Raw genomic sequence first — 22,792 nt, 5'->3', positions numbered from 1 at the left:
GCTTTCTAGCTAATGAAAGTCCCATTTTCAGCATTTTAATATAGGTTGAATTTAAGTAATTGACTTGAGAGGTAAATACGCATTATCGGTAGGGAGGCTGTAATATTTGAATTGATACCTTTTGTGTCATATATTTAACATTTCCTTTTGCTATTTTGTATAGGAATCATTAATAACGGTGACCGAGGAACATAATTGTTTACTTCAAGAGCTGAAAGCAATTCAGGAAGAACAACAGGCGCTTCAAAAAGAAACACTCAATATACGACTAAAGTTGGAACAGATCGATGGGCACATTGCAGAACACCAATCAAAGATCAAATTCTGGCAAAAAGAAGTAAGGGTGAACAAACAACAAATTCTTTCAGAATAGTTAAGCTGCCCAATGGTTTAAGTTTATCCAGTGAGTCGCTAAGCCATGCACACTGGAAAGGGGTTATGTTCAGTTTATCGTGTCTGCTAACTTTGCTGATTTCAGCTGCGGCTGGTAGGGTTATTGCAGGTGGTATCTGCATCCTGGGTTCGGAAACGGGAAGAGAGGGAAAGTGGCTAGAATTCATATGCTTGATTGGGATCCAACCATCTTTGTATGTGGCAGGCGGTGGGGTGGGGTGGGGTGGGTTTGGCTTTAAAGTCTCCTGAAGTGAAGAGCCTGCCAACACTTATTGTCAAGGCTCACGCTTGAAAAAATGTCCAATTTTGTGATGTACCAAATGGTGTTCTGTGTGAGATGCTGCTTTTTATATATATGTTTTAAAAGCGCACCCTAGCAAGACTACATGCTTAATTTGACTCCTGTTAATTCTTCGAAATAATTGAGTATTGCAACTCGGAGGGAGAACATCTTATTTGAAACAAGCAGTTGTTCTGCTGAACACTCCTTAATAACTCTGCAGTGCTATTGCCAGCAATGAAATCAGTTCAGCAGCTGAAACAGTTTGTGTGACACCAAGCACATTAGATGGCATAGATTTTTTTTCTGTTCCTGCTTATTTTAAAATGACTGAGCAGGATTTTTATTGCAATGAAATAACTGACTGGGAAATATTTGACTCTTGGTTTTTGGGACCATTATAGAAATGACCATAAACTTAATACAGGAGCAAAATACTGTGGATGCTGGAAATCTGAAATTAAAATAGAAAATGCTGGAAATATTCAGCATCTGCAAGGAGAGAAACTAATAACGTTTCGGGTCGATGACCTTTCATCAGAACTGGAAACGGTTAGAGAATTAATCGGATTTCAGCAGATACAGAGGGAGGGAAAGGAGGAAAGAACAAACGTGGAAGGTCTTTGATAGGGTGGAAGGCAGGAGAGATTAAATGACAAAAAGGATCATATGATCATAGAAATTTACAGCATGGAAAAAGGCTATTTTGTCCATGCCGGCTGAGAAATAGCTATCCAGCCTAATCCCACTTTCCAGCTCTTGGTCCGTGGCCTTGTAGGTTACGGCACTTCAAGTGCATATCCAGGTATTTTTTAAATACTTATGAGGGTTTCTGCCTCTACCACCCTTTCAGGCAATGAGTTCCAGACCTCCGCCACCCTCTGAGTGAAAATATATCCCCTCTAAATCTCCTACCAATTACTTTAAATCTATGTCCCATGGTTGTTGACCTCTCTGCTAAGGGCAATAGGTCCTTCCTATCCACCCTATCTAGGCCACTCAATTGTATACACCTCTAAACTCTCCTCTCATCCTCCTGTTCCAAAGAAAACAACCCCAGCCTGTCCAATCTTTACTCATAGCTAAAATTCTGCAGTCCAGGCAACATCCTCATAAATCTCCTCTACCCTCTCTAATGCAATCACATCTGTAATGTGACCAGAACTTCACGCAGTACTCTAGCTGTAGCCTAAATAATGTTTGATACAGTTCAAGTATAACCTCCCTGCTCTTGTATTCTATGCCTCGGCTAATATGATGATGTATAGAATCTCGGATGATGATGAAAGGAGATGGTAATGGGACAATAAAGAAACAAAAGATGGGTCGAGAGGAGGTTCAAATGGGGATATCAGAATCATCAGCAACAGCTGCTGTTGAAAATATGGGAGCAGAGGTTATAATCTGAAATGGTTGAACTCAATGAATCCGGAAAGCAGTAAAGTGTATAATAGAAAGATGAGCTGCTGTTCCTCGAGCTTCGGTTGATTCATTAGAACAATGTAGGAGGCCAAGAACCGAGTGGGAGTGGTCCGGAGAATTAAAACGACAGGCAACTAAAATGGGATATATATTTCATTGTATTTTAAAATTTTCTGTAATTTAATCCTAGGTATCAAAACTTTGTTTACACCCTATTGACAAACCAGCAGATGAACTTCCAAAATTGAGTGAGGAGGATCTTATGGGAATCAAAAATCCAGAGGTGATAAATAATCAGATTGCTCTACTAGAGACAAAATGTTTGGAAATGAAGCCAAACTTGGGTTCTATTGCAGAATATAAAAAGAAAGTAAGTTTTAGAATTCTTGGTTGCATTGCAGTGGTTTCTTCAGTGGTTAGATTTGAACCGTTCTTATGAGACCTATAGATTGTCATACACAATGTGGTATTTGTCTACAGGAAGAGCTGTATCTGCGACGTGTGGCAGAGCTGGATCAAATTACCGATGAACGGGATAAATTCAGACGTGCCTTTGAAGACTTGAGGAAACAACGTCTTAATGAATTCATGGCTGGCTTTAATATAATCACCAATAAGTTGAAAGAGAATTACCAAATGCTTACACTGGGTGGAGATGCTGAGCTGGAGTTGGTTGACAGTCTGGATCCCTTCTCTGAAGGAATTATGTTCAGGTAGAAAAACTGTTGACTTTTTTTTAATTTTATATAGTTTATGTAACTGCATTGTGGAGCCTCATGATATCTGAACCTTGATCAATCTGAAGACTGAACGCTTCCTTCCTTCTACCCCCCCCCCCCCCCCCAGAAAAAGCTTAGACAGATTGGTGCATTATCCTGCATTTTCTTGAAGCAGGATCTTAAAGGCAAAGGAGAGATTTGTTCACATTTTGTTGTCTCTCAGCTAACCTATTTCTGAACTGTATTTGCTAGTTTTACCGTCAACAAACATTCGCTCTGCTCACTGACCCTTCAATACTGGTGAGCAGAATGAGGCTGCATAACGACTGACTTAAGAGTCGCTGCTATGGCGCCCAGCAGGAAGCTTCCTTCAATGCAAGACGGGCAGAAAAAAGTAGATATTGACAGCTGCTGACTAAAATTAAAATGCCAGTGAGTTGAGAAACTAACTCTGGAAGGTGAAAATTGTGGTATTTGTCACAGCATGTTGTACCCATGAGGTGGAAAACTAACACACTGTTGGCTTTTTTTTGTCATTTCCCACAAAACTGCCCCTTGATTTTGGAAATTTTAGCCACATCAAATCACTTGTTTTATTGGAATCAGACTTGCATAGAACAGAAATGACTACAAGTGCTACCTAAAACTGAATAGGTTTGGATTTGAGAAATGTTTTTTTTAATACAGAAAATTGAATTATTTTTAATGACTTGATAAAAACTATTTCTAGTGTACGTCCGCCAAAGAAAAGCTGGAAAAAGATTTTCAATATTTCTGGTGGAGAGAAGACTCTTAGTTCTCTGGCTCTGGTTTTTGCACTTCACCATTACAAACCTACTCCTTTGTACTTTATGGATGAGATTGATGCAGCGCTGGATTTCAGAAATGTTTCAATTGTTGCTCATTATATCTATGTAAGTATACAGTGGAAGTGGGTATATGTATAAAAGAATAAACCTAGAAAATGCAACAGTTCAAGTGAGAAATTATACTAAACTTAGTTTCTTATCATTTTAGATCAATTTTGTGTTTGAGGCTGCTCAGAAAAATCTCTGAACTTCTGTTGACTATGCCAGTATACTATAATAGAAATGTAACAGTGTTGCTAATGCTAGTTTTTGTGATGTAACATTTTTTAATCATTCTCCATATAGTAAGTGTTGTAATGTAGGAAACACAGGCACAAATTTTGCACACAGCCAGGTCCCAAAAACAGCAATGAAATAAATGCTCAGATCGTCTGTTTCAGTTTGGTTATGGGATAATAGTTGGATAAGACACAGAGGAAAACTCTCCTGCTCATCGAATAGTGCGATGGGATCTTTTTGCTTCCACCGGAGAAGGCAGATGGGGCTAATGTAGGATATGGGGAGGGGGGGCAAATGTAGAACATGAGTTACAGGTTATGAATCTGCACTGTACCTTCTCTGTTACCTCAAGTAATTCTGAGAACCAAAGGAATATTGGTAGTTTAGCGATCCATCTATATCCATGCCAGCATCAGACAGGACTGCATTGACTGCTGCAATTGTCTTCCCAGATCCACCATTGACACATCAGCTGGGTAACGAGTACCCATATTGTAAAATAAAGCCATTGGATATATTAACATCCAAGTTCTGCTTTTTAAAGAAAATGCCTCCATAAAAAATCAGTACCTATATGTGATTCACATTAATTTAAATCTCAGGAAGAGGCCTATAATGCAAGTTGTTTACCGTGCCATATGTGGACATAATTGATTGAACTCAAATCTGTTGCATTAAGAGAACTGGTGGAAAAGCTTTCCTCTGCCCTGTTCTATGTAAATTCAGCCAGACTGATGAGATCAATCTTTTGTCTGCTGCATATCCTCTAAAATGGGTTTAAACAGTCATGGTTCCAGGACCAGAGGTCAGCGGTGTTAAAGTGGCCATAATTTAGCACAAGTTGGCACTAATGCTCAATTACAAGATATGGAAGAATCCACATTGGTGCAGTGGGTTTCCACTAAGGCACAATGTTGGATAGAAGGAATTAAAATCTCTCTCTCGTCTGTTCTGTATTCAGTGGGTGCATTGGTTGCTAATGGGGGAAGTGTCCTGTTCTTGTATAATGATGCACCTCACTGAGATTCATGACAATAGAATTGGAATCTGGTTGGTAATTTGCAGTATTTCAGGATGTTGATTAACTAGCCACCCTCACTCATTGATGAAAACTGGAGTGGTAGACCTGTCTACTCCAGATAGCGCTGTAAGTTACTGCACTAACTGGTTACTGCACTATCTTAGCCAGCAGTGGGAAATTTATCAGTGCTCTCTGATGATGAGCTGCACAGTTTTACTGGTTCAACTCCAGTCCTATTCTCCTGTACACCATTGGCAGTGCCTTTGGCAGCCTGCACCTAAGTTCTCTCGGCTTGGGTTAAATGGGTGTATCGCTAAAGGGAGACTGTACTCCATGGAAGGCAAACAAACCACTTGTATGAATCTCAATTGTTTGGTTTCCATGCATGTCAGGCTGACCGAAAGCATATGCATTTTGTGCACCCCCCAATTTGGTGTTTGTAGTCTATTAACAAATGTTTATCTTGACCGAGTTTGCTGTTTCTTTCCTTAGGAACAGACCAAGAATGCTCAGTTCATCATCATTTCTTTGAGGAACAATATGTTTGAAATTGCTGATAGGTTGGTTGGAATCTACAAGACCCACAATACAACAAAGAGTGTTGCGACCAACCCTAAAGTCATTAGTCTTCAAGCACTTCCTGAAGTAATCAGCACAGCTTGAGTCCAGTTGATAGAAACAGCATCAACTTTTTTAATAGACCCATCATTTTTTTTTTAATCTTTTTGCGTTTCTGTGCCCTTTTATTCTATCTGTATGGAATTCATTCCAGCATGTGGTGGTAGTGTAAACCTCTACCATGACTGAAATTTTGTTTCTAAACTTCTGAGATTTTATTCCTTATGTATAACCCAGATGCTAATACATATTCTTTAAATTCTGATATTGTACATATTTTGTATTCTTTGAGTTTTAATGTACTGTCGATAGCTGAGTACTTTTTATATTAAAAATCAATTTCAAAGCATTTTATTGCAGGGTTTTTGGTCTTTGACAGTTTTCACCTACAAATGATTAGATTGCCAAACAACCAATCAACTGTTATCATGTCATCTTCCCCCATGACTGGGAAATTCAGCTGGTTTGGGAAGGTGCTGAATGGAAATATCTTCTTAAGCAGTCCCTCAGAGTTGAGGATGATTTGCTTCCACACTAAAAATGCGTTCTCGGGTGGCTGATGAGTCCAATGCGGGACCTACAGTTTCTGTCACAGGTGGGGAAGACGGTGGTTGAAGTAAAGGGTGGTCGGGGAGCCTGGGTTGACGCACGCTCCTTCCGCTGTCTACGCTTGGTTTCTGTTTGTTCTTCGCGATGGGACTTGAGGTGCTCTGCACCCTCCCGGATGCTCTTCTTCGAGTTTGGGCAGTCTTGGGCCAGGGATTCTCAGGAGTCGGTGTGAATGTTGCACTTTGTCAAGGAGGCTTTAAAGTTGTCCTTGAAGCGTTTCCTCTGCCCACCTGGGGCTCACTTGCTGTGTCGAAGTTCCGAATAGAGTGGTTTGAGTATCTCATATCGGGCATGCGGACGGTGTGGCCCGTCCAACGGAGCTGATCGAGCATGGTCAATGCTTCGATGACGAGAAGAGCGTTGGTGCAATGATACAGCTTTGCTTGACCCCAGTCTGAATGTGAATTGGGTCTGTTGGTGGATCCGTTGGTCAGGATCACGGCTTGCATGTCATCGTGAAGCAGGTAGAGGATGGTGACAAACTTTTGAGGAGGATGCTCCATAATCCCTAATGGTTGACTGTGTCAAAGACTTTTGTGAGGTTGAAGAAGGCCATGTTAGAAGGGTTGATGCTGTTCCCTGCATTTCTTTTGGGTTTGCCACGTGGTGAAGATCATGTCCATTGTGCCCCTTAGTGGGCGGAATTCACATTGCAGCTCTAGGAGGAGCTCTTCGACCACAGAGAGGAGGTGATTGAGAAGGTTTCTTGCGATGATTTTCCCTCTGGCTGACTGCAAGGAAACTCCTCTAGTTATCACACTCAGACTTGTCACCTTTCTTGACGATGGTCACGATTACAGTGTGTCTCGGATCTCTTGGCATGCTCTCCTTCCAGATAAGAGAAATTAGGTCATGTTATTCGTGCTAATAGTGCTTCTCCGCCATGTTTTAGTTCTTCGGCAGGGATTCCATCTGCTCCTGAGACCTTGTTCTTCAGTTGTCAGATGGCTTTTGCTACCTCATGCCGGGCTGGGTTTGTGCTGAGATGGTGGCGGGAAGCATGCTGTGGGATGGAGTCAAGGATACGCCGAAGACGGAGTCTCGGTTGAGGAGATCTTCGAAGTGCTCTTTCCAACGGGCACTGACTGCTTCTTTGTCCTTGATGAGCACCTCTCCATTCTTAGCCAGGGGTGGGGTAGGACCTTGGGTGCTTGGGCTGTGGGTAGTCTTGACTGCGCTAAAGAATCCACACACATCGTGGTTGTTGGCTAGTAGCTGGATCTCCTGCGCTTTCTCCACCCACCATCTGTTCTTTAGGTCGTGAGTTTTTTGTTCGACCTCAGCCTTCAGACGTCTGTAGCACTGCTTTCTTGCTCTTGAGTTGTGTTGCTGCTTCCAGTTCAAGGAATACCTTGTGCTGGCGGCTGCTTAACTCCTGGTCGCTCTCGTCAAACCAGTCTTGGTGTTTCGTGATCGAGCGTCTCTTCACAAATGCTAATTATGGAGGCCTTGAGAGCAGACCAGGCGCTGTGGATACTGGGTCACTGGGAGCTGTCAGGTTGGTAGCGAGGCGCTGGCTGAATAGGACTTTCTTAGCGGGGTCTTTGAGTGCTCCAGCATTGATTTTCCTGCGGCATTGTTTCTGTTGCCGTCGCTGTTTTGGGGCTACGTTGATGGAGATGACCGAGCGGATTAGGCGGTGATCTGTCCAGCACTCGTCGGCTCCTGACGTGGCACGGGTGATGCGCACGACCTTGCAGTCCCTCGCTCAGATGATGACTTAGTCTAGCAGATGCTAGTGCTTGGAGTGAGGCTGTTGCCAAGAGGCCTTGTACTTGTCTTTCTGATTGAACAAGTGTTGGTTATGACAAGGCCATGTTCTAAGCATTTTGTCAGGAGATGGGTACCATTGGAGTTGGTTTCCCTACCCCCTCTTTGCCGATCACACCTCCCCAGCTGTCTGTGTCCTTTCCAACTCTGCCGTTAAAGTCACCAAGGAGGATCAGTTTGTCGCCCGTTTCAAGGCTGGAGTAGAATTCTTTGGTCTCATCTGTAACTTCGTGTTGGGGCATACGCACTGATGACCGTAGCGCATTGGTTCCGTGCTTGGGTGAGCCGAATAGTCATGAGGCATTCGTTTATCCCGCAAGGGGAATCTCTGAGACGGCCAACAAGTTCATTTTTTATGGTGAAGCCTACCCCATGGAGGCAGTGTTTACTGGTTTACCTTTCCAGAAGGTGTAACCACCACTTTGTTCTTTCAGCTTGCCTGCCGGGTCTCGCTTAGGATGGGGATGTCTACGTCGAAATGTCTTGAGTTCCTGGGCAACGATAGTGCGACGTTCTGGTCTGTTGCTGTTGGGATTGTCCATGAAGGTCCTGACATTCCAGGTCCGAACTTCATTTTAAAAGGTGGTAGATGGCTGTGCGTGAGTTCTGTTAACGTGGGGTGGCCGTTGGCACACCAGGTACCACATGGGCTTGACAGCAAGGTCTTGGTCCAGTGGCAAGGGGATCCAAGACGACTGGAGACCAGGCTCTGCTGCATGGGCCTAGTTCATTCACACACACACACTCCTGCTGTCCTTGCCACAGATCCTCTTTCCCTGGGATTCGTTGCCTCGCTGTTGGCCCGTTTTCCTTCCCTGGACCCCGACCCCGCAGTTGGGCTCGTCCTCACTCCAATCAGCTACCTGGATTCTGGTGATTTCGATATAATCACCTTAGAATTTGTCACACTCATCAGGGTGGCTCACGCTGTTTCCCTGAGGTGGCTGGGCTCCTCTTATCCTTGGCGTTGCTGCTGTTCCTATACGGGTCGGAACTGCGCTGGGTCCTCGGGTTGGCTCCTCTTATCTCTGGTGTTGCTGCTGTTCCCACCCAGGTCGGGTGGTTGGTTGTTGGAGGGGGATGCTATAAAATGGGATATGAAAGAGGAAGACAACTTCATCACAGTTTGGTTTACCTTTAAAGTATGTGTATATGGGATGTGACATGGAACAGTGTCGCCTTCATAAAGCTGCATTGTTGGTGAGTTTTGTCCTCTGAAAAACTAATTGTAATTCACAAATCAACTGTTCTGTGTACAAATTTCTATCATTGGCTGGGCCATTGAATATAAACTCTAAATGTCTGAGTACATAGATATAGTCAAGTAATTTTATGATCAAAAGTTAATATTTAACTAAGTATTGATGAAGGCCTCCGCCCACCCAAGTTGCCGCCGAGGTACCTGACTGTTGTTTGGGCGGGGTTTTCATCACCAAGGTCCCTCAAAGGTCGGCGGAAGGCAAATGAGGGACTTTTGCTGTCATTCTGGGCAGCAGCCGGCAGGAGCGCTCATTCTCGGCGGTAAAGGATCCCCTAGGAATGAATGACCATAAGAGGGTTAAATTTCTAATTCAGTTGGAGGGGGAGAAAGTTGGTTCTCAAACCAGGGTCCTAAGCTTAAATAAAGGAGACTACAAAGGTTTGAGAGCAGAGTTGGCTAAAGTGGACTGGGAAAATAGAGATAAGTATGGGACGGTTGATGAGCAGTGGCAGACATTTAAGGAGATATTTCATAACTCGCAACAAAAATATATACCAATGAGAAGGAAAGACTAAGAGGAGGGATAACCATCCGTAGCTAACTGAGGAAATAAGGGAGGGTATCAAATTGAAAACAAAGGCATACAATGTGGCCAAGGTTAGTGGGAGGCCAGAGGATTGGGAAACTTAAAAACCAGCAAAGAACGACTAAAAAATGATAGCGAGGGAAGATGGATTGAGAGTAAACTAGCACGAAATATAAAAACAGTAAGAGTTTCTCCGGGTACATAAAAAGGAAAAGAGCGGCTAAAGTAAATGTTGGTCTTCTAGAGGATGAGACTGGGGAATTAATAATGGAGAACAGGGAAATGGCAGAAACGTTGGACAAATATATCGGTCTTCATGGTAGAAGACACTAAAAACATTCCAATGTGGATAATCAAAAGGCTATAGGGAGGGAGGAACGTAATACTATCACTATCACTAATGCAGTAGTACTCTAAAATAATGGGACTAAAGGTGGCCAAGTCCCCTGGACCTGATGGCTTACATCCTAGGGTTTTAAGAGGTGGATGCATTGGTTGTAATCTACCAAAATTCCCTGGATTCTGGGGCGGTCCCAGCGGATTGGAAAACTGCAAATGTAACACCCCAATTTAAAAAAAGAAGGCAGACAAAAAGCAGTGAACTATCGACCCATTAGCCTAACATCTGTCATTGGGAAAATGCTAGAGCCCATTATTAAGGAAGCAGTAGTGGGACATTTGGAAAAGCATAATTCAATCAAGCATGGTTTTATGAAAGGGAAATCATGTTTGACAAATTTGCTGGAGGTCTTTGAGGATGTAACAAGCAGGATGTATAAGGGGGAACCAGTGGATGTGGTGTATTTGAATTTCCAGAAGGCATTCAATAAAATGCCACATTAAAGGTTACTGCACAAGACAAAAGTTGGCGGGGTAGGAAGTAATATATTAGCACGGCGAGAGGATTGGCTAACAGAAAACAGAGTCGGGATAAATGGGTCATTTTGCAATTGGCAAATTAACTAGTGGGGTGCCGCAGGGATCGGTGCGGGGTCCTCAACAATTTTACATTCTATTAATGACTTGGATGAAGGGACCAAGTGTAATGTAGCCAAGTTTGCGGATACAAAAATGGGTGGGAAAGCAAACTGAGGAGGACATAAAAAATCTGCAGAGGGATATAGACAGTGAGTGTGCAAAAATCTGGCAGATGGAGTATAATGTGGGAAAATGTGAGGTTATCCACTTTGGCAGTAAAAATAGACATGTAAATTACAATTTCAATGGAGAAAAATTGCAAAGTGTTGCAGTACAGAGGGACCTGGGAGTCTTTGTGCATGAAACACAGAAGTTAATATGCAGGTACAGCAAGTAATCAGGAAGGCAAATGGAATGTTGGCCATTATTGCAAGGGTTAACCAGAGAAGTCCTGCTACAACTGTACAGGCCACACCTGCGTAGTTTTGGTCTCAGTATTTAAGGAAGGATATACTTGCATTGGAGGCTGTTCAGAGAAGATTCAGTAGGTTGATTCCGGAGATGAAGGGGTTGACTTATGAGGATAGGTTGGGCCTATACACATTGGAGTTCAGAAGAATGAGGTGATCTTATCAAAACATATATACAAGATAATGAGGGGGCTGCACAAGGTGGTTGCAGAAAGGATATTTCCATAGGGGGTGGGAACTAAAACTAGAGAACATAGTTTCAGAATGAGGGGCTGCCCATTTAAAACTGGGATGAGAAGGAATTTCTTCTCTGAGAGTTGTAAATCTATGGAATTCTCTGCCCCAGAGAGCTGTGGAGACCAGGTCTTTGAATATATTTAAGGTAGAGATAGACAGATTTTTGAGCGATAAGGGAGTGAAGGGTGTTATGGGGAGCGTGCAGGGAAGTGGGACTCAGGTCCATGATCAGATCAGCCATGATCTTATTGAATGGTGGAGCAGGCTCGATGGGCCGAATGGCCTAATGCTGCTCCTATTTCTTATGTAATAACCTGCTCACCGATGCTCAGTTTGGAGTCCGCTAGGACCACACGGTTGCAGACCTCATTGCAACCTGAGTTAACATGGGCAAAAGAGCTGAATTCCAGAGGTGAGGTGTGAGTGACTGCCCTTGATATCAAGGCAGCATTTGACTGAGTGTGGCATCAAGGACACCTCGTAAAATTGAAGTCAATGGGAATTGGAAAAACTCTCCAGTGGCTGGAGTCCTGCGTAGCACAAAGGAAGATGGTTGTAGTTGTTGGAGGTCAGTCATCTCAGCCCCAGGACTTTGCTGCAGGAGTTCCTCAGGGTAGTGTCCTAGGCCCATCCATCTTCTGCTGATACAGGCTGGACAGTTTAACTTTGGAAGTGAGGAAGCTTTCAGAAATGATAAATCGGGACAAAATTAACAGTCACTTGGACAAATATCGATTAATTAAGGAAAGCCGGCATAGATTTATTAAAGGCAAATCGTGTTTAAGTAACTTGATGAGGCAACAGAGAGGGTTGATGAGAACAATGCAGTTGATCTGATGTACATGGACTTCCAAAAGGCGTTTAATAAGGTGCCGCATAATAGACTTGCCAGCAAAGTTGAAGCCCATGGAATATCATCGTTATTGGCAGTCCCTCGGAACGGAGGAAGATTTGCTTCCACTCTTTAAAATGAGTCCTTGGGTGGCTGAACAGTCTAATATGAGAGCCACAGTCTCTGTCGCAGGTGGGACAGATAGTCGTTGAGGGAAAGGGTGGGTGGGACAGGTTTGCTGCACGCTCTTTCCGCTGCCTGCTCTTGATTTCTGCATGCTCTCGACGATGAGACTCGGTGCTCAGTGCCCTCCCAGATGCACTTCCTCCACTTAGGGCGATCTTTGACCAGGGACTCTCAGGTGGCAGTGGGGATGTTGCACTTTTTCAGGGAGGCCTTGAGGGTGTCTCTGTAACGTTTCCTCTGCCCACCTTTGGCTTGTTTGCCATGAAGGAGTTCTGATCACAGCGTTCGCATGCCAGATACGAGACTCCCAAAACCATGCAATAAAAGGGACAGTGGCAGCATGGATACAAAATTGGCTAAGTGACAGGAAACAGAGTAGTGGTGAACGGTTGTCTATCGGACTGGAAGGAAGTGGTGTTCCGCAGGGTTCGGTACTCGGGCCACTGCTTTTTTTGATATACATTAATGACTTGGACTTGGGTGTACAGGGCATAATTTCAAAATTTGCAGATGACACCGAACTTGGAAGTATAGTGAACAGTGTGAAGGATAGTGATAGACTTCAAAACAACATAGAGGCTGGTGGAATGGGTAGACACGTGGCAGATGAAATTTAATGCAGAAAAGTGCAAAATGATGCATTTTAGTAGGACGAATGAGGAGAGGCAATATAAACTAAAGGGTACAATTCTAAAAGGGTTGCATAAACAGTGACTTGGGGGGTATATGTGCATAAATCATTGAAGGTGGCAGAGCATGTTGCGAAAGCTATTTTTAAAAAAAACATACGGGACCCTGAGCTTCAGAAATTGAGGCATAGAGTACAAAAGCAAGGAAGTTACGGTAAACTTTTATAAAACACTGGTCTGACCTCAACTGGAGTATTATGTTCAATTCTGGGCACTGCACTTTAGGAAGAATGTGAAGGTCTTAGAATGGATGCAGAAAAGATTTACAAGAATAGTTCCGGGACGAGGACTTTGTTAAGTGGATAGACTGGAGAAGCTGGGATTGTTCTCTTTGGAGCAGAGAAGGCTGAGAGGAGATTTGATAGAGGTGTTCAAAATCATAAGGGGTCGAAACAGAGTAGATAAAGAGAAACTGCTTCATTTGGCAGAAGGGTCGAGACCCAGAAGACACAAGATTGGAAGAAGAACCAAAGGTGACATGAGGAAAAACTTATTTACGCAGCGAGTGGTGGCTGCAGTGTATACCATCTACAAGATGCACTGCAGCAGGTCGCCGAGGCTTCTTCGACAGCACCTCCCAAACCCGTGACCTCTACCACCTAGAAGGACAAGGGCAGCATGTGCCTAGGAACATCACCACCTGAAACTTCCTCACCCAAGTTGTACACCATCCTGACTTGGAAATATATCATTGTTTCTGGATCAAAAGCCTGGAACCCCCCTCCCTAACAGCATTATGTGAGTACCTTCACCACACGGGTGTTAGAAACTAAAGATGCCTAAAAATATATATGGTTATGCGATTAAAACCAATGCAAAAATACTGTGTTTAAATGGTTACGTTCGAATTGCAGATGGAAAGTCTCCTCGGACCAGATAGATGCTTAGAAATGCTAATGTTTTGCTTTCCTATGAAGGGTATAGTACTATGTACAATATGCAACCTCCCTGTTGCTAAGTGTTGTTTTTAAAGTTAAGACTTGAACCTTCTTTATGTATTTTATGTATGATGCTACGGTAGGATTTGAAATTAGCTTAACAGAACTGCTTGTGAAGATAATAAAAGGAAGTTTGGGAAAGTTAACGTAAACATTTGCTATGGCATAAAGGAGGTAACACTGAAGTGAACGGGTTTCTGGTTTGGCCTCATGGGATCAAAGGCAGGTTACGGATGAAGAGCTATGATACCAATTTCAAAGGAAGGAAACCCTGGGAAAATATAAACACAGACATGCGGCCAAAATCATAAGACATCTTTAGGGCGAGCTTTAACACAATAATCGAGACAAAGAACACAGTACAGCAAGTTTTTAGGGAAACCTCTATAGGTCAAAAGGGCTCGTCAATATCCCGGTTCAGGCCCACCCCTAAAAATAGAATAAAAGTGACCTGCAGAAAGCTTGTGCTCACAGATGGGGGAGAGAGAAAAGGAGGCTCTAAACAGGAGAGAGAATGAGGCTCTAGATGAAAGGAAGAGAATTGCTCAACTGTCTGTCCAATCGGATCAGTATCAACTACTTGTCACAATCGTATGTTTTTGATGAATAACTAATGTGTTATATTCTGTCTTAAACTCTGATTAAACACAATATACCCCACCATATTGGTTTGCACTCGAACCTGATTATTTAAACTTTCCAGACATAGCTGTAAAGAGGTTATTTCTAACATTGGCGCGTCGAGGTAGGATTGCAAAAGGGTTATTGTGGACGAAAAGAGTTGAGGACGGTTTCGGCTTATAAAGATAACAGGATGGCAGCTGCGTATTTTAGAGACAAAGTTGCGAACAGTCTCTTGGATAACTTGGGGGCCTAAGTCGTAATCGAGATAGTGCAGGGTGACGAGGAGAGTTACTCTGAGATTTGGGATGAGATAGCTTACGCAGCCCACTTGTGCGCCGTTCACTCGGGAGGCAAAGTTGTATTCCTGAAAGAGAGAAATGCACAATTTGAAAGGGAGTTGCAGGACAGACATGAATGCCCTTCTAGGTCAAGAGCAAACCTTGGCAGATGAAGCATGACATGCTTCAAAACGCTGCCATCAGGTCTACGAGGATAACAAAGCCTTAAAAATTAAAGATGAATCCCTGATCTCATGCCAGGGGGACCTTGAGAGAATTACTCGAGAAACACCCTCTGGCGAGCGCCGACCATACAAAATGCAAATTACTAATCATGGAATTGAAGGGAAAACTGAGGAGACAAACAACGGCCATCAGTTGCATTAAACCCATTATTTTGGACAATCTAACAAGAAAAGCCCAGTGCATTAATAACCCCATCTGCCAAAATAGCATCTGCGCCTCGCCTCCCTATCCAGGACAAACTGCCCCAGTAAAAACCAAAGGGGATATAGTCACTACACCCACTGCCCCGGTAGAAACCAAGCAGGTTAATATAGTCACTACTACCACTCGATTTGGTGATCCTACAACCTCGGATGATGAATTTGATAATGATACCTCCTCTATATCCTACAACTGCCACCAATGAGGAAATATCTACTACTAGTAGAAGTTTGACCCCACCAGATTGCAAAACACTGGCTGAAGACTTGGGGCAAATAAATTGGGGGACGAGCCCGTTGCTCAACAAGTGACGGGTGATTTCCGTCACTGTCACCCCAAGTTATAGTTGAAAGACTTAAAACAAATTCTGTTGGCCAGTGCCTCAAGGCAACTTAAGGGGTCACTCCCATGAGCAATCTATGATAAAAGTAAGGGTTGGTGGAATGTCATGGATGCAATTTGTACCCAAAGCATGAAATCCGTCAGTTTCATCCGCGCGGTTGGGGAAGCCCGGCAGGGGGCTAATGAACACCCCACGGTCTTTGCAAATCGATTGTATGATTTGTACGACCAGTTCCAGGAAAACCGTGCGTGACGGTCAATAGTTTTGGCAAACTGAGGGATTTAAACTGACATTCTTCAACGCTCTCTTAAGGGACATTCTTTGTTTTACTGTCCATCAGGGAAACTTCTGGGTTGATCTGTTGGACTCTTGCAATGGAGCTTGAGACCGAGTTAAATCGCCTCCCGCTCCTACTGAGTCTAAAGTTTTGGTGGTGGAGGGTCCTCCGATTCCACAGACTCCTTCCCAGCCGGGAGACAGATTTGTTATCGCTGTTATAAGCCAGGACATTATGGTTGCGAATGCCGCTATAGTCGATGTCCAAATAATGGCCCATGTTAGCAATCCGTGATGGTAACGAGCCTGATTTGAACTCTGTGCAGCAGCAGCTAGAAAGCCTTTTGGCAGCAGTTGAGGCCGTGAAATACGATCAGACAAGGGGGTAAAACGTTTCATCTGTTACTTGTAGCAGAGAGATGCTCATGGCCCGAGTGACGGTGACAGGCTTCCGCGGTGACCACGTCTTCTCCTATCTGGTACGGGGAGGACGGACCAGCCTTTGTCCGGGCCACTGATCATGGAGGCCACCGCCATGTTATGCTTGTGGATTCCGGTTCCGCTATGAGTACGCTCTCTTTTCCCACTCTGGCACCGCCCTAAACCTTTCCGGCTTTAATACTTCGATTCAGTTAGCTAATCAGGGATTGAGCTCCATAGTCTTGTCTGTCGATGGGAATTCCATTGATGCCCCTTTTCCTGTATATACGGCCAGAAAGGTATCCTCGGAATTGACACGCTGCATAAACACAGAGCTGTCCTTGACTACGCTAATAAGTGTCTTTGGTGGCACTTTAATGAGGGACCACCGACACCTACTTCAGATGCCCATTCGGTATGTGTGATTAAAAAACCTTTTACCCTTCCCGGGACTGAACACCCCGCGGTCAATAAACTCATTCATAAATTTTCAGAGGTTTTTGTTAAGTCCAAACATGATGATGAGATTAATGGATGATTCCACTCTCCTGTTAAGCAGTATTCCAGCCTGGGAGTAAACCTTATGTTCAGTCTACTATTGATTTGTTGTTAAAGCAGGGTGTTATCCGCACTGGCACTTTTACCACTTCAACCAGGCCAGTTCAGAAACCAGATGAGAGTTGAAACCTAACAATTGATTATCTCAAGTTTAATTCGGTAACCCCAGCTTGTGCCCCTGTTGTTCGGGAGACCCCCACTCTCCTCTCCCAGATTTCACCAGGTAGCTGCTACTTCTCCACCTTTGACATTTCAAATGGGTTCTGCAGTATTCCTGTTTGGGCAGAGGATCAGCATAAGTCTGCCTTCACCTTTGAAGATGAAAGTTATATATGGACATGTTTACCCCAAGATTTTTGCAATGCCACGACTATATTCCACAAACGGATGGCTCAGGCACTTAAACTTTTCTGAGAACATAAGAAATAGGAGCAAGATTAGGCCATATGGCCCCTCGAGCCTGCTCTGCCTTTTAATACGATCTTGGCTGATCCGATCATGGACTCAGGTCCACTTTCCTGCCCGCTCCCCATAACCCCTTATTCCCTTATCAGTTAAGAAACAGTCTATTTCTGTCTTAAATGTATTCAATGTCTCAGCTTCCACAGCTTTCAGAGGCAACGAATTCCACAGATCCACAACCCTTTGAGAAAATAAATTTCTCCTCATCTCAGTTTTAAATGGGTGGCCCCTTATTCTAAGATTATGCCCTCTAGTTCTAGTCTCCCCTATCAGTGGAAACATCCTCTCTGCATCCACCTTGTCAAACCCGCTCATAATCTTATACGTTTCGATAAGATCACCTCTCATTCTTCTGAACTCCAATGAGTAGAGACCCAACCTACTCAACCTTTCCTCACAAGTCAACCCCCTCATCTCCAAAATCAAGCTAGTGAACCTTCTCTGAACTGCCTCCAAAGCAAGTATATCCTTTCGTAAATGTGGAAACCAAAACTGCTCGCAGTATTCCAGGTGTGGCCTCACCAATACCTTATATAGCTGCAGCAAGACCTCCCTGCTTTTATACTCCATCCCCTTTGCAATAAAGGCCAAGATTCCACTGGCCTTCCTGATCACTTGCTGTACCTGCATACCATCCTTTTGTGTTTCATGCACAAGTACTCCCAGTCCCGCTGTACTGCAGCACTTTGCAATTTTTCTCCATTTAAATAATAACTTGCTCTTTGATTTTTTTCTCTGCCAAAGTACATGACCTCACACTTTCCAACATTATACTCCATCTGCCAAATTTTTGCCCACTCACTTAGCCTATATCCTTTTGCAGATTTTTTATGCTCTCCTCACACATTGCTTTTCCTCCCATCTTTGTATCATCAGCAAACTTGGCTACATTCCCTTCTTCCAACTCGTTAATATAGATTGTAAATAGTTGGGGTCCCAGCACTGATTCCTGCAGCACCCCACTAGTTACTGATTGCCAACCCGAGAATGAACCATTTATCCCAACTCTCTGTTTTCTGTTCGTTAGCTAATCTTATATCCATGCTAATATTACCCCTAACCCCATTAATTTTTATCTTGTGCAGTATGTGGCACCTTGTCAAATGCCTTCTGGAAGTCGAAATACACCACATCCACTGGTTCCCCTGTTTCCACCTTCTTGTCTGCTGCAGTATGTCAACGACATTTTGCTTGCTACACCTGACAAACAAACTCATATTGAACTAGGAGTTGTTACGGGACCTTCTTCTGAAGGCTGGACTAAAAATTAATCCAAAGGCGGCGTTATTGTTACAATCAGAAGTGACAATCAGGGGTTATTGTGGGACCAATGGGGCTTAGTCCAGACCAGCATAAGATTGATGTGATTTAGCATTTACCATCGCCTGCATCCTGCATTTTGTTTCTTCTTGGGTCGGGTGGGATAAAAGCGCTCGTTTATTCCCAGATTTGCAGAGCTGGCCAAACCCCTATTTAAAGGGCGAAGAGGATTCTGTGGCGCGTAACTGGACAGCCGAAAATACCAAGGCTGGGTCCATCCTTAAGACTGCTGTTATGCAAGCCACATGCCTGACAAGTCCTGACCGAGACAAGCCTTTCCAGCTGGAGCTGGGATCTACAGATCAGGATCTTGCTGCCAATTGCGTACGCCTCTCACATTTTGACTCGCGTGGAAACGAATTACACTATGTGTGAGCGACAGCTGCTGGCCACTTTTTAGTTGGTTAAACACGTCATGTTCATTACCGGGCTGAACAAAATAATAATCTAAAGTCCCCATATGCCTTTGAATCTTCCACTTAAACCAAGGGACACTTTGGTCTCCTCTGCTCGACTCAGTCATTGGAATCTCCTGTTAACTCAGATTTGGAAATAACGCCAAAACAGACAACTCTACTACCTAAACTCCTATTGTACGAGGGAGGAAGTCATGAATGCCCACGTCTACCACTGAAGTGCGACCGTCACACAATCTCTCCCACTCTGTTAAGTGATGCCCAGGACGTCTACATTGATGGATCGTCCTATCACAGGGAGGGAAAGCCCCTTACTGGATTTGCAGTAATTATACCTGACCGAGAACTTAAGTATAAATGCATTCCACTCAACAGCTCACAGGTGACCGTGTTTCAAATTACCCATGACATACCCGTTAATGTTTGGTTAGATAGTGCCTATGCGATTAACACTTTGTTATCTTTACCACTGTATGCTCGGAATCATTTTTGTACTGTTGATGGCAAGACCCTACTCCATGCAGATCTCTTTGCTTCCCTTTGGGACTCTTTAGATGCATGTTCAGCGCCTGCTTATGTCGGTATGGTGAAGTCTCACTCACGTTCTTCTAATGTACACACCCAGAGTAACTCACAGGCAGATCGTGCTGCTAAGGATGCCGCTGTTAACGGTGACCTCTGGCAAGCCCCTACCCTCCTTTAAGGTCAGTCTCGAGTATCCGAGGGGGGGGGGGGGCGACATCGACCTCCCTTCCCTCCAGTCCAGTTATTCTCCCTGTGCAGTTTATGGCATGGCATGGCATGAAAATGGATGTACATTACCTCAGCCCACTGCAGACACACAATTAGCTCCAGATCAGTCTGGGAAAGCTGCCGCCCTATTAATGTACAACCCCCGTTTGCGGTGGCTATTCCGATCTCGCAGTTGTCTGTGTTCCCCCCATCCATGGCACCCGAAATTTTTGATCGCCTCCACTCACACCCAGTAGATGTACTCACACTATTCAGCTGAAGCTACGGAAATTTGCATGGTATGCCGATTGTGTGACGAATGTTACTCTTAGGGTGAATCATTGCCTGCCCCAATTGTAGCACAATCCAAGTGCCCACATTAATTGAGCACTGTTGCATAGTTCCCCCTCTCCTAACAGGCCATGGACCCGCCTTCAAATTGATTTTATAGGTCCCTTACCTATAGGACCTTCTGGTTTGTGATATTGTCTGGTTATAGTTTATAAATTTGCTAAATGTATGGAGCTTTTCCATGTAAAACAAACATCATATTGACAGCGGTTCAACTTTTATTATGTGAGGTGATCTGCAGGTCGAGAGTGCCAATCCAAGTTGATAGGGATCACACTTTACTTACCGCCCTACAACGGATAATGGGTATCTCGCATAAACTTCACATCTCCCATCACCCACAATCATCTGGAGTGGTGGACAGAGGAAATCGAACTCTGAAAACCATGTTAAAACAAATTGTGTGCCCCACCAAATGGTCCAGTACGTTGCTAATGTGTCTAATGGCTGTTAGGTTCACCCCACATAGTACAACGGGTATCTCGCCTGAGCAGGCTATAACCGGGTGACTAATACGAATGCCAGCCCCTCTATTAACCCCTTCAGCCATACCCTTAGCACAGGGAATTACCAACCAAAAATGAAACGGTGGTAGAGAACATAGAACAAACTAACATGCTTGTAGCTACACAAACAGGCAAATCATAAAGCTAGGCAAATAAATACTTCGACAAGAAAGTTCGACTATTTGAGTATCAAGTGGGAGATGTTGTAATGGTACTAAACTATGGGAAGAGGCAACATTGCTTTGAACCAAAGTGGAATGGCCTCTTTCTGATTATTGACAGGGCCAGTCCTTCGGTTTATCTGGTGCAATTCCCTGGGAAAAAGGCGAGGACGAAGGTGGCTAAATGGTACCATCGACAGTTACTACTTGGAAGCTCTACCTTTTGGTTCCTGAAGGAAATGGAGTTCGGGTACAACTACACTGCAGCAGAGAGGGATACAACCCAGAGTCCCGGAAGGCAAAGCCCCGGGATGGTACCCACAGCATTGGTTAAAGCTAGTGGGAGTACCCTATGAAGTAAAAAGTGAAAAATGAGACATTAAGAAATATGATTTGAATTGGCCATCTTTTTGGCTGAGACATGAGGGTGAATACCAGTGGAAAGCCAAGTGTCAAGAAAATACCAGAAATGACACAATGCTCAGTGCAGGATGGTATGTTAGTAGTGGGTCCAGGGGTATTCAGCATTTAGGAAGGCTAGACAAAGAGGAAAAGGAGGCGGGGTAGCGTTGCTGGTCAAAGAAGAAATTAGTGTAGAGAGAGAGAGGGGGTGGAGAGAGGGGAGAGAAGTGTAAGAGAGAGGGAGTGAGAGAGGGGGTGGAGAGAGGGGGAGCAAGAGTGAGAGAGAGGTGGCGAGAGTGGGAGAGCGCAGTGAGAGAGGGTGTGAGGGAGTGAGTGGATGAGAGAGGTGGAGTGAGATGGGAGAGAGGGGGGAGCAAGAGAGGAGGGGGGAGAGATTGGGCAGAGAGCACGTGATGAGGAGAGGGTGATGGAGAGGTGAGAGAATGGTGAGACGGGGGGAGAGAAAGGGTTGGGAGAGAGACGGGGAGAGAGTAAGAAGAGAGGGGGAGAGAGGCGTGAGAGAGAGGAGGAGGGGGGGGGTAGCGTGGGGAGAGAGAGGGGTGAGAGAGTCTAAGGATAAAGGGTAAGCCATTTAGGACCGAGATGAGGAGAAACTTCTTCACCCAGAGAGTGGTGAACCTGTGGAATTCTCTACCACAGAAAGTTGTTGAGGCCAATTCACTAAATATATTCAAAAAGGAGTTAGATGAAGTCCTTACTACTAGGGGGATCAAGGGATATGGCAAGAAAGCATAAATGGGGTACTGAAGTTGCATGTTCAGCCATGAACTCATTGAATGGCGGTGCAGGCTGCACCTATTTTCTATGTTTCTAATGCAATAGTCAGGAAGGACATTGGCTTAGATGATGTGGAATCGTTATGGGTGGAGCTGCGGAATACCAAATGGCAGAAAACGCTGGTGGGAGTTGTGTACAGGCCACCAAACAGTGGTAGTGAGGTTGGGGAAAGCATGAAACAAGAAATAAGGGATGTGTGTAATAAAGGTACAGCAGTTATCATGGGCGACTTTAATTTACATATAGATTGGGTTAACCAAACTGGTAGCAATGCGGTAGCGGAGGATTTCCTGGAGTGTATTAGGGATGGTTTTCTTGACCAATATGTCGAGGAACCGACTAGAGAGCTGGCCATCCTAGACTGGGTGATGTGCAATGAGAAGGGACTAATTAGCAATCTTGTTGTGCGAGGCCCTTGGAGAAGTGTGACCATAATATGGTAGAATTCTTTATTAAGATGGAGAGTGACACAGTTAAAGCAGAAACTAGGGTCCTAAACTTAAGGAAAGCTAACTTCGATGGCATGAAGCATGAATTGGCTAGAATAGACTGGCAAATGATACTTAAAGGGTTGACGGTGGATAGGCAATGGCAAACATTTATAGATCACATGGAAGAACTTCAACAGTTGTACATCCCTGTCTGGAGTAAAAAAATAAAACAGGGAAGGTGGCTCAACCGTGGTTAACAAGGGAAATTAAGGATAATGTTAGATCCAAGG

At 44.2% G+C, this 22,792-nt stretch overlaps 1 protein-coding gene across 2 annotated transcripts in view; it reads left to right on the top strand.

The window, feature by feature from the left end:
• smc4 (structural maintenance of chromosomes 4) overlaps nucleotides 1-5,875 on the top strand; it is a 73,648-nt gene extending 67,773 nt beyond the window's left edge. For both annotated transcript variants that reach the window (XM_070883577.1, XM_070883576.1), the window contains exons 20-24: nucleotides 164-337; nucleotides 2,286-2,465; nucleotides 2,576-2,808; nucleotides 3,545-3,728; nucleotides 5,416-5,875. In XM_070883577.1, coding sequence (XP_070739678.1) covers nucleotides 164-337; nucleotides 2,286-2,465; nucleotides 2,576-2,808; nucleotides 3,545-3,728; nucleotides 5,416-5,586 — 942 coding nt within the window. In that variant the 3' untranslated portion in view covers nucleotides 5,587-5,875. The remainder of the gene's footprint in view (nucleotides 1-163; nucleotides 338-2,285; nucleotides 2,466-2,575; nucleotides 2,809-3,544; nucleotides 3,729-5,415) is intronic.
• The last annotated feature ends 16,917 nt before the right edge of the window (nucleotides 5,876-22,792 follow it).

The sequence above is a fragment of the Pristiophorus japonicus genome, chromosome 6 (genome assembly GCF_044704955.1).
Source record: "Pristiophorus japonicus isolate sPriJap1 chromosome 6, sPriJap1.hap1, whole genome shotgun sequence".
NCBI lineage: Eukaryota > Metazoa > Chordata > Chondrichthyes > Pristiophoridae > Pristiophorus > Pristiophorus japonicus.
This window is presented reverse-complemented; position numbering and strand designations above follow the sequence as displayed.